This window comes from Mastigoproctus giganteus, chromosome 13, assembly GCF_048544385.1.
Source record: "Mastigoproctus giganteus isolate SK-2022 chromosome 13, ASM4854438v1, whole genome shotgun sequence".
NCBI lineage: Eukaryota > Metazoa > Arthropoda > Arachnida > Uropygi > Thelyphonidae > Mastigoproctus > Mastigoproctus giganteus.
In genome coordinates this window covers 162,110,988-162,129,742 of record NC_143587.1, presented here as the reverse complement: position 1 = coordinate 162,129,742, position 18,755 = coordinate 162,110,988, and the positions used below count along the sequence as shown (strand labels likewise).

The window sequence follows — 18,755 nt, the reverse complement described above, 5'->3', positions numbered from 1 at the left end:
CCACTCCCCATCTGAAGTACACGGATTAGAGGTGGATCTCTTTAACAATATGAAGGTAATAATTTATCGCTTATTACTTTGATATTTTGAGTGACCAGGGTCGAAAGGCTCAACATCTCCCATGACCTTCAGAAGAAGCAAATCATTTAATATTGAGCCACTGTGGGCATATTGGGAGAGTAAGAAGCAGATTTCTTCCACTTTCCTCAATCAAAGAGCTGGAAATATTCCTCCGTGCAGAATGGTCCAATATTCCTCTTAAGACAGTGTTCAAGATTTATTTGCTTGTATTCAACGTAGAATACATCAGTTTTAAAAGCAAAGGATGTCCCAACACCATATTAGTGCATGCCCCTTACTCTACGTGTTAAATGAGCCAAAGTGAGGCTCGAATCATGAATCTGATCACCTTTCGGCTCTGATATTTATTCAATTTTGTAAATAAATTGCACGCTCGTGGAAATGGGAATCAAATTTTTGAGAAAAACAGTTTTATTTGTTCAAAACGAAGCTGCGCATAATTTCCTCGTATTTTGATACGAGTGCTAAGAATAAATTGAAAAGTAGTGCGCGTTATTTTAAGTCGTGAACAATTGAAAGTTTTCACTTACCCGATTGGTCACACTTGTACGATGAATTGCTCGTGGTCCCCCTGGCGTTGTCATCGGGCAGCTCTCCTGCGGAACAAATATTATAATGAGAGATCAGTAAACTGCGATGAGCGGAGCCGATGACGTAACGCACTTTACGTCGACGGCGCCACTGCATCTTTCGCTTATCCGACTTTCCTCCCGAGCGACTAGCAAATGCGCGCGAGCAACACGTACGCTCCTCTCTGCCAGACACTCCGCTGCTCTCTGGGCGGAGGCTGTTTCGCATCCTTCAGCAACGCGTTCAGCATTCGGATATTGTGAGGTCATCGCCTCGCCGCTCTTCGTCCTCCGCGGATAGCGTCGCGCTTAGGCCCGCTGGCCCAATGAAAAGAGAATTCCCGAAGATGAGCCTTACGAGTCTTCGCTATTTATGAAAGAACGTCGAAAACGCACTAAAAACAGTTATAGAGGGTGGCTATTTGAATTCCGAAATGTAGAGCATTCAGAATTGGATTCGTGCTTCTTATTATTTTGGACACTGCATATATGTTAATTCGATCTGTCCTCCCACTGCTTTCCCGTTATTGGTAACACTGCGGAGATTTAGGACGAAGATATTTGTAATGAAATGTTTATACATTTTAAAGAAATGTTGAAAACCTTTTTTGTTTAGGGGAGGGGACCAAAATGTTCTTGAACTTACAAAACAAAGATACAGTAAATACTATAACGCAAATAAAAATATTTTCATTCTTTTCGTTGTAAGAATAACGTAAATTTTATTATATTCATTACTTCATTATATCATAAAAAATATATATTAAAATAATTTTAAATAAATTCAAAATGAATGTATTAATTGTTAAATTAAAAACGTACTAGGGAGCTGCGCCCCCTGCTCGCTGCGCTCGCTCCTTTTGATAAAATAAAATACAAAAGCTTTCGACACTGTCTTCCCCAGCTATGAATACATAAATACGTTACATATTGAAATCAAGAATGGTACCGCGTGGTCATGCTAGATAAACAAAGCGCGTGCACGAGGTTTATCTAGCATGACCACGCTTAAACAATAAAAAAAGCTTATATTATGTATTTGTTACGTATTAACCCGCATCCCTCTTCTCCCATTGGCTGAATAAATACACTAGGAGGAAAATTATTTTAATGTATAGAAAGATATATATTCAAACTATAAGATATTAAATCAATTGTATAATGCTTATTATTATAAATTATTCTATTTAATTTCTAAATCCTTGACTGCTTCTCGTAATTTATTTATTTTTAATATCCTCTTATCATCCTCTCTAATAATCCTTCCTTTTCAACCTGCTTTCGTTCATTTTCTGATTGTTGTACCCAGTCAGAATATTTGTAAATATTTCTGTTGAAGTCCGAAAAGTTTTAACTTAAAACTTTAAAGAAATATACGCACACTGGCCAAAAAAATACGAACCATTATTCAGTATGAAATGGGGCATCCTTTGTTTCCGATAACAGCAATTGCTTGCTTGCTGGGTGGCATTGTTTCAATACGGTGTCTTAGTGCGTTTTGGTCTTATTGTAACCATTCTTCCAGCAAATTATCGCGTAGTTGCGACAATGTTGAAGGAAGAGGACTTCGTGTCGAATAGCTTCTCTCCAGCATTTCCCACACATTCTCAATAGCATTGAGATCACATGAGTGTGGGGGCCAGGGAAGATGGTCGATATCCGTGTCATGTTCTCCGAACCATTCTTGTTCAATGCGCTGTTGCACTGCCATCCATATGGTGGCCATCACCTTCTGGATAAAAGTGTAACTGGCAGGGTGGAGTAGATCTGATTGAAAATTTAGGTACTTCCTGGATGACATTCGACCTTCCCACCGGAATCCCAGTCCTCATACCCTGATACCACCTCCTGATGCTTGCCTTGTCTTGAAAAGGCAAGTAGGGTCCATCGCTTCGTCAGGTTCTCGCCACGCTCTCTGGCTACCATCAGTGAAAAACAGTGTATTGTGATTCGTCTGACTTTCTTCCAGTGTTCCACTGGCCAATCACGATATTCGCGGCATCAATGCAAATGGAGTTTTCTGTTTCTCCCTGAGCACGTAGACACGAATGGCTTTGGATAGGTCTAGAGTTTATGAAGACAGTGCAAAGAACTTAATGTACGAGTTCTCGTATTACTCGGTAAAGTTTTGTAACTGTCCATGGATTTGAACGGCTGTAATTTTAGCAGATCTTGTATGTCTTATTTAGTAACTGAAGATGTCATCGACCTCAGGCCATGCGAAGGTTTAGTACCACTGATACATATTTCATTACAAGAATAAGAACCCGCTTATCTTTGTAGGTAAGTTGATTTGGTTTGGTTCCTTTTGTTTGTTCTTGGCATTCGGTTCTATGATAGGTTATTCATGCTTAGATGTTTTTAAAGGCGGTATGGTTCATTTTTCTTTGATTCACAGTTCCTTGTGTTGATTTTGTCAGATTCCACAAGGGTGTCTTTAAACTGAAAGTTGCCATTTATTATTTTTTTCTTTCTATCATAAATTTTGAATAATTTATTATCATCAGCGCTTCTTTTATGTCTAACTCGCTCTCTTTTTTTTTTGTTTAAGAATATCCTTCGTATTTTTTGTTTCCTATTAGTTATTTAAATTTCAAGCTTGTTTTATATTTTTTTTACGGGAGTAGAACACTCTCAGAACACTAAATCTGTCATTTGCAGATTTGTAGTAAGTTTAAGGTGTGTCATATGTACTGTTTTCTTTTTGCCATCTGATGATGGTCGCTGCCATTCTTCATGCGTCAATTTATTATTAGCCATATAGCGCAAGAAAGGCACAGGATTTTGCTACACGGGTCAGAAAAAGAAAAAAAGCAAAAGTAAATAAGAAAATAGACAAATTAGGCGCTTCCTTCCTCATGTAGGTAATTATCCAGTAGACCTTTGAAATAATCAACAATTCGCTGGCTAAAGGAAACCTTTCTAAAATTTAGTCTAAACATCTTTCCCTGTAATTTTAATTTATGGCCCCTCGTTCTGGAATTCTTTATAAGAGTGAGAACTGTGCCTTCATTCATTTTGCTAACCATTCTCAGAGCCATATAAACGTCAATCCAGTTCCCTCCAAAATGCCTGACTGTCAAGCTTTGTAGTCCACATAATCGAAGTCTCGCCTCGTACGGTTCCCCTTTTGCGATCTCGCCATACGAATTGCACTTCTTTGAACCCTTTCAAGAAGCTCAACATTTTTTTTTTTTTTTTTTTTTGTCTCCTTATTTGAACACCGCAATCCAAATGCAGTCTTACTGCTACCATATACAGTGGGATTATCACCTCCCTCTCTCCACAGGATAATGTTCGATAAAACACCATGGGCTTTCCTGGCTACCTTCGTATAATTTCATGTCCGCTCGCATCGTAACTCCTTGATCCCTTTCTTCCGCTACTGTTTTTAATTCAACCCCAGCAAGTGGTTTTGGAGTTGCTATTTGACAAGTGTAAGACCTTACGTACAGCATTTCGCAATTGGAACAAACATGGCAAAAGAGTCAATTGCTCGTTTCAAACATGTACATGAATATCTATGCCATCAGCCTAAAACCAAGTAACAACACAGAAGTTGTTGGTTGGTATTAGATCCTATTTATGTTGTTGCTTGGTCTTACATCATGCTGCGCGATAGTGTATTATGCCTATGTATGTGTTAACTGGCCGAATTACATGATGTGCTGGGCTGAAAAACCAGGAATCACTCCCCCTGTCTGAGATCAGCTAACTCCTCGACGACTGAAGAGACCTTAAGATATTCCTCCAGCATACTCAGTGGAGTTCAAAGCTGTTATGAATGGACCCAAAGCGTGGAGACAGTATTGGCTGATGGCGGTGGTATCATGGTTCGCAACTGCGGATCATGACACTGCCACGAAATTACAAAACTTGTACGAAAATATGGTATGTACAATTTGCAGGTAGCCCTTCGAGGTCTGCCTGCAACACGATTTTGCAATGGTGCAACGAACCAGCAATAGAAACGTATGGAATGTTAAAAACTGTTTATGGTGATGAGACGTTAAGTCGTACCAGTATATCTGAATAGTATAAGCGGTTCAAAGACGGACGAGAGGATGTTCGCGATGACCCAAGTAGTGGGCGTCCGTCAACCTCTCCTCTTGAAATGAAGAGTTGCAAATGAAAAATTGTGGAAATTGTGGCAAGAGATCGTCGTTTGTTCCGCAGAATGAAGGCTGATAAGTTTTGATATGGAGACAATTCGCCAAATTCTGCATGAAAGTTTAGGGAAAAGGAATATATGAACAAAATTTGTGCTGCACAGCCACACGAATGAGCAGAAGCAACGAAGGTGCCGCCATGCGAAGACTTCATCCAGGCTTGCAAAGATAATTCTATTTTCCTCGACTGTATTTCCACTGGAGATGAGTGTTGGCTGTTTCAGTACGACACGCAAACGGAGCATCATAACATGCAGTGAACTTCAAAGCATCACCATGGCCCAAAACGTTTCGTGTACAGATTTCGTGTCCAGGACAGAGATGCTGATTTTGTTTTTCGACAAAAAAGGCATGATTCACAATTTTTACCTGAGGGGAAGAGAGTCAATGTTGCATTCTACGTACAGGTGCTTCAAAGATTATATTAGAGCATTTTCAAGGTGAAACCGAGACTTGTTACTTTGAATAGTTTCTTTGTCTGCCTCGTAAATTTTGTTGTGATTATTTGTAATAAAGACTCCATGAATGGTTTCAAAGCTTCAACGAACACTAAGCCTGCAAGTGTTCCTCCTAGTAGGATCCGTAATTTACTTTTAGTACTGATTTCAGTCTTTCTTTTTCAAAGTGCATAATTGTATTGGGTGATCGGGGCATAATGAACTGCCGATTTTCCCTTGCACTTCAAAATGTGCGCCAAGAATATGTCGTAGAACGCTTAGACAGATATTATCTTTAGCTGCTGCGATATCGAGGAAAATCTAGTCTGTTGCTGCTTGTTGAGGAGAGTCACGCCCGACACAGCTGACACTCAAGATGATGCATGGAACGAGCTATTTTTAAACTTCGACTACAAACACTCCCCGCCTTGAAAATAGGCGAGGATCACTGCCAGCTGCTGGTTGATCTGTTCAGATTTAGTGAAGTTTTTCTTAAACTAGAAAACAACGAGCATGTTGAGTTAACTTCTGACACAGTAAGCAACTTAATTAGGCCTTGATTTATTTTCCTCTCGTAAACGTACTCTAAACAAGTACGTCTACCTCGATTACTTTTATTTTAGTAATAAGAAAGTAATCGTGGAAAGAGAACTATTGTAGTGATACCTACACAGCCCACATTACAATGCTACTAAAAGACGCATATAGAAGAGTACCAATTTAGAAGAGTGGAAATCTAGCTCGTATAAAGAGTTAGTAGTAATGGAAGGGTTTTAGGAACATCAGAAATTAAGGCCCTATTGCTCCGTGTAAATTGTCTGCAAATGCGTGTTCTTAGCTGGATGAAAAACCAGTCTCCTGGAGAAAAAGACCATGCTACCCTCGCATGAGGCCGACTAACTCGGCCAAGTTTCGAAAAAGACCCATCATCGATGAGACTCAAACTTAGGTCTTTTTCACCCGGTGTGGGGAGGACGGCGATCCTACAAACTGCATTAACTATTCTCCACGTGAAATGCAATGCTTTAACAACTTACTATAATACATTAAAGGTTTTCAGATATTTCTTTTGTTGTGAGGGGGTATTTATGCATAATAAGTTTAGCTGTTGTGCAGTATGGAAAACTACCGAAGTCGGTGAACTCTCCGTTCTTCGCTGTGCTTCCTTAATATTTTATTACTTTAAACAAGAGGCATTGCTGATGCATGTAGCGGTACTCATTAATTCTTTAGCACACCCCACACTGTGCTACGAAGCCTGTTGCTGAAATACGTGACACAAGGACTGACTGAGGAGCAAAAAGGTTGCCGCTAATATTTCACGTGATGAATTGCATTTTTTTTAATGAATCCAAGTAGTTGCGCGATGGGTATACTGCAGCTGGGATAATAATTAGCTGTCATCAAAACAGTGACTGGATATTTAGTTCCTAAGAAAGAGTTATTAAAGCGGTGGTTGTCAATTTAAAAAGGATTTGTTTTGCAGACAGCATAGCGGCAGTGGAGATAACCCCGGCACAGTTTTGTGGCCTGGATCCGTTCACTGATCCAAAACCCCATCTCTCATGAATTGCGTATCTCTTAGTACACATAAGAACTTGAAGTCTAGAAAGGAAAGCCACTTTTCTACTCTATATATTTCTATTTTTATGAATATTAACTCTACTGAGCCCTAGTTGACAAAGCAGCTTTAGTCGCTTTGTCACTCTTTGGCATTGCTCCTGTCTTCACGTGACGGGGTCGGTAACCTGGGAGAAGTCCTCCCCTCCCAGGTTTATACAAAAATAGATAACACAGTAATAGATAACGAAAATAAATAATATAGTCCAACTGTGGATCTCTTGATCTAGTCTCGGCTGAAAAATGTCTTAAATGAGGCTGTTGCGAGGGTTTTTGCTAATTTCATTGAATGGGCAACCAAGGTGATCATGGACTATCTTCAACCGGGCTTTCATAGATTGAAAATTGTGAACTGTCAGTACACCATGAGGAAATGCATTTCTGAACCATATGTATAATTGTTATTCTTCCAACCTGTTACAAAAGTACAAGAAGCTTTAATATCCTTAAAAAAACAAGTCTTCAATTTTTGGAGTGACCTGGGCAGTCAACTGTGCTGATAAAAAAAAAAACTTTTCCGTTCATACCACAATTGCTCGATAGGATTGAGGTTTGGGATTCCGCTGTTTAAATTATTGGATCCAACCGTAGAGTTTAGGTGATACAATCAACTGAATGAAAAATGGTACCACATTGTTTTGTCCTTGAGTCAAGCACGCTGGTGGATCCATGATCTGGGGTTGCTTTTGATCATAATCTAGTTGCTTTTGTTTTTCTAAAGTAGGTCCCACCGTAAGAACTGAAGGAATTTTAAGAAAAGAAGGCTATAAAAACATTCTTGAACATAATGCGATATCCTCTGGATTTCGACTTTATGAAAGAAATTTTATATTACAAGAGAATGAATGACCCGAAGCACAGCTCTAAGCTGTTCAAGCATTCTAGCAACTAAACAACAGGGCGGGGGGTTATTTCAAATTATGGTGTGACCGTCCCAATCGCCTGACTTAAAGCCAATAGAGCTTTTATGGAATCATCTAGAGTTCTAGACCCTCAAGTCCGTGAAGTCTGCGCTCTCATAATGTATGGGGAACCTTGCAGATCGTTTGGAATAATGTTAGTCAAGACAATATTATAAAATTAATATGCAGGAAGCCACGTCTGTGTACAAAGTATTTTCAGATTTTTATATTAAGTAATATAATATTTCGTTTGATAAGTCTTTGGAATTTTTACATGACATGATTTTAGAGAGAGAGAGAGAGAGAGAGAGAGAGAGAGAGAGAGAGAGATTGAGATTGAGATTGCAGGAAGGAAGTCACTTTTTGACTGGCTTCATTTTAGTTCTTTACCTAAGTGGGGTGCTCTACTTTGGCAAACATACACGCGCAAAAATCGATGAAGTACCTCGAGATGATCCTGCTGGCCGTCTGCAAAAGCTCCTTAGACGTGATGAACCAGCAAATCATTTGCTTCTTTTTAAGATGAGATATCTGAGACCTGCAATTATCGATTAACTAATGTAAACGAAACCTTTGAAGTGTTAAGGAGGTGAGCAAGATATCGGACATTCTGTAAGTGTGTGATGAGCAAACGAAAAGCAGTGCAGTGAAAATGTATTAAATCTATGCCGTTGAAACAAGCACCAAAAACATTTTCGTTCGTTTCAAAAGCATTTGCATATTAGGAATAAATAACAATCAATATATATATAAAAGCCGGGAATATAACTAAACCCGAGAACCAGAACAAAGTCGAGGGTAATCTTTTATGCATAACATTATACAATCACTGGGAACAACTGAAAATAGCAGTTCGTGTTAATGTATAATAATTCGAACATTATTTTTATGGAGAAATAAGTCAGATGTGATATTTCTGTAGATGTTCTCTGTAGCCAGGAATCCTGATTAACAGGATTGAACAATCTTCCCCCGAGTACCATGCGTCTTGTGAGACGAGCAATATCGAAACTTGACTCACCACAGAAGATTAAAGGTGTCATAATTCTAAGAGGCACTCGTGGGTAGCACAGTTAATAGGATCGCCGTCCTCTCCCACAGGTGGAAAAGGCCTGCGTTCGAGTCCGTCAATGATGGGAGGAATTTTTATGGGCCTTTTACACGTAGCCTAGTTGGTCGGTTTCGGGCGAGGGTAGCATTGTTTTTTTTTTCTCCCTGGAACTCCCTTTTTTCGTCCAGCAAATAGAAAATCAACCACAGAACACATGCAATTTAAAGACAATATACAGTACATGTAGCAAAATGGACTTGGTCGCTAATGCTCCCAAAAAATCCCCAACAACAACAATCCTAAGAGCTTCAAAACAGCATTTATAAAGAAGACCGTAAAAATGATATGAGATCAGCTAAAAAAAAAAAAGAAAGAAATTTAGCCTTTTCCTTATTCAAAAATGCCTGGAATATACTGCTGACCCGTAGGTAATTCCATGGTGGTGGTTTTGAGAACGACGTGGATAACTATGGACTAGTCAAGTCTGATTTTCAGTGGTAGAGAGAATCATGGTGGAAATGATTAAGAATGGAGCGCAGATTAATTTAGATAAAAACGGTTTTCTGAAGGGAGCACAGCACTGTTTTGTAAAGGGGAAATCTTGTTTGACTAACCTGAAACTGTTATGGTTGTCCCAGTCATCAGTTGGACATAGAAAATTACTTTGACATGGTTTATTTGAACTTGAGCAAATCATGAGAGACTACATAAGTTGGAATATATGAGAGGATCACATGGAGGATCCTTAGCTTGGATAACGGGATGGCATGCCCCTTCAAGATGACATGAGTAGTCTTCCGGGATGGTTAGATAACTAAGAGTTCTATGCTGATACTGAAAAAATGCAAGATATACAGGTGGAAAGGAGGATCCGTGGTGATTTGCTGATGATTTATCTAACAGTTGTATAGAGTGAGAACAGTGAGTGTACGAATATTGATAAAAGTAACGGACATCTGCATTTTAAAAGAACTTTTTGTTAAATATTCTATATGGATTCTCTTGACTTTAAACTAATTTTTGAAAATAGGAAGGTGGTATTTTGGTTCATTCCGCCTTCACTGCAGAATTCAGCTAATTGCAAGAATGTTTATCTGTCCGAAGCCTACATTGCAGTTCATCCCAAAGGCCTTCAGTGAATTGAAGACACCATTGGCAAGAACTGGATACGTATCCTCATTACCAAACGTATCAATGTTGGTGATACTTAGGAAAAGTTCCTGTGGCTTTACCTGGCTGACAGTATTCAATTCGAACTGACAAGATGATTCGTACCACTCATCTGAGCGTCCTCTGGGATTTTTCCCGTCAATTCATGCGGTTTACCCGAACTTTTCTTCGGCTGTGTTAGCACTATGGCATCTCCATTTGATCATTACGTCACTTACCGTTGGTGTAGGATGTCACCGTTTTGCTGCGTGGGACTAGAAAAACGACCGAAGAATGCATGCAATAAACTAATGCCTCATAACCTTAATTGCTTTGGACTAAACAGTGGAACTGCTGCTAAATATCATCCGCAGTTAAGCGTTACGTGTATTGGCAAAGAATTTCCCGTGTCCATTTGAGATTGTTGTGAAAATTCCATGTAAAGCTAACAGTGGAGAAAAGAAGATTCATTGTACTGGTGCAGAGTCCTCGCAGATAGCGTAGTGGATACAATCACTGTCCTTCCTCACATCGCATGTATGAGCGAAGATAGCAAGGCCTCCCTTTCGGAATCGCTAGTTTTTTTTCGTCCAGCAAAACAGGCAAACTGAAATAGAGAACATTCTCAGTTCATAATACGCGTGATTGAGTTTGTTTCCCTCGCGAAACTAATATAAAATACTCGTAGTTAATCTTTTTTTTTTTTACACTGCTGCAGAGTTCTCCAATACGGTATAGTGCTTTCTTTATGTCACTCGTTTGGAAAAGTCTGGGTTCCATTAAATAAAATATTCATGAAAAAGTGTTCTGTCAATTGTGTCGAGCAGTGTAGTTACCCGATCTCAGGAAGAAGGAGTAGGATTTTTCTCCTTGAGTTATTCGGGATGATTCAGCCTGCACAACGTGTAAATCGTCCGTGAACACGCTTCTTCAGAGATATTATACATTTATGGATACAACTTACGCTTTGAAGCAGGTCGGTAACATGATTATTATATTGCTCAGAAGCCACTGACGAAACAGAAGTGAATGTAAATTGTGTTGTGGGGAACACCCGCACTCGTTGCATTTGACATGGTAGAGTTGCTGCTGAAGAACTTTCCATACAGTTGAATATGCAACACCTAATACAAAAGCCGCATTTCTCCTATAAGTTCTTTCAGATCTTCCTGGACTGTGTCCCCCTCCCCGAATGGTCCTCTAAAGCAGTGTTCTGGCATTCCCCAATCAGTGGTAACAGGTGAACAGGATCCTGTCTCTCAAAGACACCAATGGACGGCTACAAAAATATCAATGGATGGACATCGTCATTGTGGAAAATTTTTAAATTTTATGGGTGATTCAGGAGGAACAGTAAATGTTTTGGACGGTTATGGTATTAATTATTCTGAGTTAAAAAAGTTCATATGAACATGTGTGCAATTCTCAATGTATGTGGAGATACAGCTGTTTGAAACTGGCGCGCCCAGCTCTCTGAATCAGATGTGACCAAGAAGCAGTTATAACCTGACGCTGTTTGGTGTTAGAAGTGTTATTAAGATCATCTTCACACATGCTCAATATGGTGTTTGTCTGCGGTTTTTGTGGTGGAAGTGATACTGCTGCTTGTAGAGAATACCATCAACGGTTTCCTAACTGCAGAATACTGAATTCAAGAACGTTTACTAGCGTTTACACCAAACTGCATAAGACTGGTGCAGTTCCCAGGGCTCATATTTCTTCTGAACATGCAAATGAACAGAATGTGGATGAAATAGAACACATTCTTCAGTCTAGAAGTTAACGTAGTCCTACTATTAGCACACGAAGAATTTCTACGCGTATCGGTGTTCCACAGACAAGAGTATGACGAACATTACGGCTTGTATCCATTTTGCATCCAGCAGGTGCAACACCTTCAACCAGGAGACGATTGGAATTTTGTCGGTGGGTAAATGCTAATCGCCAACTAATTCCATTTAATACTGTTCAGTAATGAAGCTACTTTCATCCGTGATGGTATCAACAACATCCGTAACTCTCATAGGTGGTCAGACGAAAATCCGCATGCCATTGTAGAAACAAATTTTCATAATCGCTTCTCCGTAAACGTGTGGTGCGGGGTCATCGATTGGGCCAGCTCATCCCAAAGATGTTCAATAGGCTTGAGATCCATGGACTGAGAGAGACACTGCAGCAAAGAAAAGTCATTGTCGTGTTCCTGGAACCATTCTATAGTGATTCGAGCTTTGTGCACCGGCGCATTATCCTGCTGGCAGTAACCATCTGACTGGGGATAAACTGTAAACGTGAACGGATGCACTTGGTCAGCAACGATGTTTAGGTACGATGTGGCATTCAGACGTGAATCTATGGGTATCAATGGACCCAACGTGTGCCAAGAAAACATTCCCCACACCATAACACTGCCCCCACCACCTTGCACAGTAGTCGACAGACATGACGGCTCCATGGATTCATGTTGTTTTCGCCCAATTCTGAGCCTTCCGTCAACATGATGCACCAGGAACTTCGACTCGTCAGACCAAGCAACTGTTTTCCAATACTCGATAGTCCAGTGTTGGTGTTGCTGTGTCCACAGGAGGCGTGCTCTCTTGTTCTTCATTGATAACAAAGGTACGCGATGTGGCCGACGGCTGTTGTAGCTCATTCGTGACAAAGTCCGACCAGCAATTCGTTGCGATATTTGTTCTGCGCACCAAGGTTGTATTGTGACGTCATGTGCGACATTGTGGCCCGTCTGTGTGCTTCAACAATTCTAGCTATCCTCCTCTGACCTCTCATCAACAAGCGATTTTCTACCACAGGAGTGCCGCTGAGAGGATGTTTTCTGTTCGTTGCAACATTCTCGATACACCCTTGAAACTGTGGTGCGTGAAAATTTCAGGAGAACTGCCGTTTCAGAGATGCTTTGTCCAGCACGTCTTACACCTGCTATCATGCCACGTTCGAAGTCTGTTACATCACTCCTTTTCCCCATTCTTGTTACGGTTTGTACGCTTAACTGATATTAGAAAGGTTGTTCTGCTGATTTATATCCTTAACTGTGGTCATGTGACTTTCAACATTGTGGGACAAACCATTTGTGTGCACAGCAGGGGTGTACCTAATAAAGTGGCAGCACAGTGTGTGCGTGTGATATAAAATCAAAACTAATTCCATTTTCTTAATTTTTTACTACCTTTTTCAACTCTTCCTTTACTACCTTTTTCAACTGTTTCATTATTCTAATATAAATATACAGATTATACATATTTATGAATGTTATAATAAGAGAATATGAGAAATGAAATTTATTTTTAAGATATTAAAAATAGTTCACAAAATCCACTTACTGACAATAATCACAGTTTAATAATATGAAAATCACCGATTAAAATTTGCAAAAAAAAAAAAAAAAAAAAAAAATATATATATATATATATATATATATATATATATATATATATATATATATATATAAATTATAATCAAACATGCAAGTACTGTATCGTAATAATACAATCTTATTCTTCTTTGCTTTTTTCTTTGCATGTATATCAATCACTTCATTTATTAATTTTTATGATAACTCATTCGGGCCCTCTAAGCTTAACTTCATGGAATATTACAGTACAGATGCATATATAATAAAAAGGATATAAATGCATTGTTTATAGGCTGCGACCAAACCGTCTTGTTTGTGGTATGCAAAGGAAGAATTAGCCACAGGTAGACCCTTGCCGTGAAAAAAACAAAGGGAATGTGAAAACCATAAAGCGAAACTGCTGACGATTGAATTAGTGACTGCAAACTCCCCTGAAAGCCGCGGGACCCTTTATAATTACAATAGCATCTGTCAGGAACCAATTCAGGCGAACTTATTCGCGACCCACGATTTTGTTTGCGATGTACAAACAAAGAATTAGTTGCAAGTATTATGGACTGTTTGTGTGAAACACTATCAAGAGATGGTTCGTGTGAAAATAAAGGGAACCATAAAACGAAAATGCGGACACTTGAAATAGTGGCTTTTAGTTACAGTTTGTACAGCCAAAAATGTTGCATTTAATTATTTCAAATTTCGTGTCTTTTGAATTTTAGTGATTTATTTTCGCCGTGTACCACACTTAGTTGATGTGATTTTTCGTGTTATGTTTATTTGACATAAATTTATTGCATTCGTGTTTTACAAAAGAAATTACTATTTTCCCCGGTGGGAGATTTGATTCCACCAGGGGTTAAACTCGCCCCCCGGTTACCCCCTTGGATTCAACACTGTCCAGTACTATTGGAGGATGTGCTCTTGGCTACATGACAGAGCTCCTGCACTTATACCCGTCTGTTGATACAAAATCTAAATCGAACTTTCCCTGAACGATGGATCGGCCGCGATGGTCACATTCATTGGCCACAAAGGTCTCCAAGACCTCACTCAGTTAGATTTTTGTTTGAGGTTGGATGAAAAGCGCAGTATACAAAGAACAGGTGAATAGAAGAGACGAATTGCTCGCTCGCATTTTGGGTACTGCTGCCCTCAAAGGAACGCCAAGATGACCTCAGAACAACGTCATATTACCACAAGAGTTGCAAAGTGCATTGAAGTTGGCGGTGGGATTTTCGAACATTTTTATTGTGAAGTGTAAAAAAATTGTCAATTTTTTTTGTTTTGTATCATTCAAAAAGTCAATAGCTTTGTGCGTGCCAGTTTCAAACAGCTCTATCTCCGTATCCATTGAGAATTGGACACTTGTTTATATGAACTTTTTTACCCAGAATAATCGATACTGTAACTGTAACCCCCCAAAATATTTACTGTTCCTCCTGAATCACCCTGTATATACACACCTTTTTTAACGCTCAGTAGATCGTTAAAAAGTGGGATCAATCATGGTTCGTGATGGGTCCTTTACTGTTTTCAATATTTATTAACGATATTGATGAACAGGGTTAATGGCTAAGCTTTTAGATGATAATTTTGGCACGGTGGTTGATAACAGGAATCAAAACAGTAGGCAGATGGGCGAGAAATGGCAACTGAGGTCTAACATTAATAAATGCAAGGTACTGCATGTGGACAACTGTAATTCCAGAATAATATACCAACTCTACGGTGCTCCACTAAGGTACTAGCGAGTGAAAAAGACTTAGAGGTAGTTGTGCATTTGGACACGAAGTTCTCTGTGTAGTGCAATCTCCCAGGACGGTCCGTGAAATTCTGTCAGTAATATATACAGGCATTTTATATTAATTGCAGCGTTTTGGAGACTAGATGAATGAATAGAATAAGATAAATGCTTGATGGTGTTCTTCCTCTTGCTTAGACCGAGGGGGCATAAATTCAAATTGAGGAAGGATGGTTGCAGGATAGATGTGCAGAAAGTGGCTTTCAGTCAGAAGATAGTTGATTGTGCGAACAAACTTCCATCTGGTGTTTGCGTAGTTTGAATAAACTTAGATAGAATTATGGGAATGGACAGGTGATGTGAGAAGTGATTTCTTTTTTGGGCTGATTCTGTATATGCCTGCTTCCTTGCACTATTGTCAATAATAATATTGAAGTATAATAACTTTTGGGATTTATTGCTATTGGTTTTTCACTCTGCTTATTGAATCTTAATAATTGATTGTTGAATTTTAAAGTGGTATGTTGGAACTATATCCAAGTTGTCAACATAACGCTATCGAAAAAAAAACTGAGTTAAATATGCGGATGAGATGGTTATTCTTAAAATGTTTGAACAACAGAATTCCTATCTTGACAAAAAATGTCACGATTAAGTGTGGGAAGTTTCGTCAATTTACTGCTAGATTCTTCTAGAACAAAATCCTCCTACGAATGTTTAGTCTGGCTCTTAGTCAAGCACGCTGGCGTGGCTCTCCATCTGTCACCTCTTCTCGTCACAAAAAGGATCTGTTCGATGTGCAGTGGATACCACTGCTGCCATCCATTTTATTGGTAGGTCCAAATTGAAATGACAAACCGTGATGGAACTTCAGAATCATAAACTTGTCCATTGAGTTTTCTCTTACACAACTTTAAATCGCTGTTGGTTTCTTTCTTATTTGAGGAAAGCATTTTCTTTCTGCTTCTAAATAGTGGATTTTTAATAACTCAATGAAAAGTTCAACCTTCCAGTCGTATAGGTGTAAATCTTGCAGTCGTCTATGGGTCCAAATTCTTACCGAGTCGCTTCAAGAGGTCAAGTTATTTCTAGTTATTCCAGCGGGAATTGCGCTTGTAGCACTTTGTTGGACCGCCTACCTCTGCCCTTTATAAATATACGCGTAACAACACAGATCACAATTCCTGACGCGTTGCCAAGCACGAGGACGGATAACACGCTCAAGGCCTATTAATAATCGCAGCACCTGCGAGATTATGAACTGTGTTCGAGTTGAATGCCTGAAGTAGGCCGTGGCTCACTTTGACAGATTGATTAGTCTGAAAATACAGAAATTTACAATAAAATTGTCCTGGGAGGAAGTCACCATCTCGTCTAAGTTTCTACACTTATATGAATTCGAAACTCTCTCAGATGGCAAAGAATTTGTAATCTTTTTCCACGAATTCAACTCATAATACAAGACTGAGGACTTCTGGGGTATTACAGGGTAAAAAAAAAAACTGGTTAGTCGTATTCGCATATAAGTATAATGCGCCTATTGTCTTCATGTTTTCCGTCCGTCGGTCCGCATGTAACAACAACACCCCCACGAAACAATTTCATTAAATTTTACATTTGGTCCATTCCAAATTTCATTAAAATCGGACAATTATTATTTCTTTGTCTGTCCGTTTATGTTATTAATTTCGAGTTGAATTTATGATTCCATACATATACTGTATATCAACCCACCACTTTATTATCTGTTTTATCAAAGAAATGCGAGTTGAAATGGCTACCCCTTTAGACAGTAATGGCATCTGCTATCTTTCAGTGAACTGTGAGTAATCTAACACTTTCTTTTACGAATAGACCAGTTGAGTGCAAACTGGATTTCATTTCACAAGGGATTTTTTTTTTAATAACAAACGATTCCTAAAATTCTTTTTTATTAATATTAAAACTGAAATGTAATTAGAATGAACAGAAATATAACAAATATAAATCAAGGGATGTGATTGTTATATAATAACGCAAGGAATTAAGAAATGAAACCCAGTAGTATTGGCTTTTATAACACACTTCAAAAGTATTAATATTTGGTAAAATGCTAGTTATGGCTTGTAATAATTCATGGCTCTACAAACTCTTTCGAAAAGAGCCAAATGGAAAATTTCATTAAAATCCATCCATTGGGAGTCAAGTTATTGCATGCGGATGGATAGACAAAGAAATAATAATTGCCGAATTTCTATCGATCCGATTTTCATAAAATTTAAGATGACTGGACAAATTTCTGAAAGGCCAAATAAAATTTCATATAATTTATATAACCATCTAAATAATAATTGACGGCTTTCTGTCTGCCCTGTTTTAATAAAACTTGGATTGGATGTACAAATATTTCTGATAGGCTCAACTAGATGTTTCTAGTTTTAAATAAATTAGTAGCGCACGTTATTTTGAATCCTATGCTTAGCCGAATGCGAAGTTAGCGTATTGATTTTTCGTATAGAAAGATCTGTTGCATGAGCTTGCTCTTCCCGGTTTCTTTTGAATAGTGGTGCCTCCCAAGGCTCTGCATTGGGACCACTGATTTATTGTTTTCATAAAAAGAAGTATCCCGTAAAATTTTAGGCCGATTAAAGCTTCAGCCGCGCAAGACTTAAGTAATGTACAGTTAGTGTACATTAATTGTTCAAAGTGCACACCTGTTGTCCTTGTTTATCGAGCCTATCTACACTCGGCTTCGCTCCCAGCTCCAGCAACACGTGCTACAATAAATAGAGAGTATGAAGAGCCAACTTACCTAGTGAAAGCTTTTTCCACTTCGTTCTTCGCTTGTGTCGCATCAGCACAACTTGGTGTTACGCCTCCTCCGTTTCGATACTGGCCCACATCTCAGATGGGGGGTGGGGGAGAACGAGACAGTCCCGTTATAATCTTTTCTTGTCGCGCTTTACAAAATCGTTTTATCGTAGAATAGGCGGTAAATATTTACGACCATCTTTCTTTCAGCTGGGCCGAGGATCACCAATGCCAAAGCGAGGAAAACTATTAACTGCTATAGCGGGCGGAAGTTCCACCGTATTTCTCACTTCCGGAATGCCGAGCTCATCGTGACGTTGCAACTTAAGCGAATAAAATGAGGGAGCTGGTGTTCGCGAACACAGCACACCCGGCACCTGAACGCCGAAAAAATGACTGTGTCATATAGCGATGCACAGCGCGAGAACGGGCTGCACACTGCGGCGTGGATTTACTTCGCCATTATTCCTTCATATCGCCGTGACACTCCACTTGGAGTTGAAGCGAATATTTCTGTAGCGGCTATAAATAGCCAGGTGTGTCCCCCTGCATACATATAGGGTATTATATGGAAGATTGTCCCTGGATGCTATTCTTGGCCTTGTTCTGAGAGATGTCAGATGTGATATACGGTCGATCACACAAACGCTGAAAACTGGCAAAAAGGTTATTCGTCACTGTTTGTGTTATGCTCTCGGAGAGGATATAAATTGACTTCTGAAAACTGCTGCATACACGAGACATTGTATCCGCGAAGTTAAACGGGCAGCCAGCTCCAATTTTTGAACTTAGACAAACAAAGAGCCAACATTCCACTGTCTCACAAGAATCCATGCCAGCATCTCGGAGATCTTATCGGTATTTCTTTAAGTAATATGTCTA

At 39.2% G+C, this 18,755-nt stretch overlaps 1 protein-coding gene across 2 annotated transcripts in view; it reads right to left on the bottom strand.

Moving 5' to 3' along the window:
• The window catches only part of LOC150076561 (uncharacterized), a 94,250-nt gene extending 75,938 nt beyond the window's left edge, over nt 1-18,312 (bottom strand). Inside the window, exons 1-2 of one of the 2 annotated variants that reach the window (XM_090387416.1) lie at nt 17,875-18,312; nt 612-677 (exon numbers count right to left, since the gene is read on the bottom strand). In XM_090387416.1, the coding sequence (XP_090243542.1) occupies nt 612-677; nt 17,875-17,917 (109 nt within the window). In that variant the 5' untranslated portion in view covers nt 17,918-18,312. Of the gene's footprint in view, nt 1-611; nt 846-17,874 lie in introns of those variants that run through there. The other variant, XM_090387415.1, reaches the window with a different exon arrangement.
• Nucleotides 18,313-18,755: the final 443 nt, after the last annotated feature.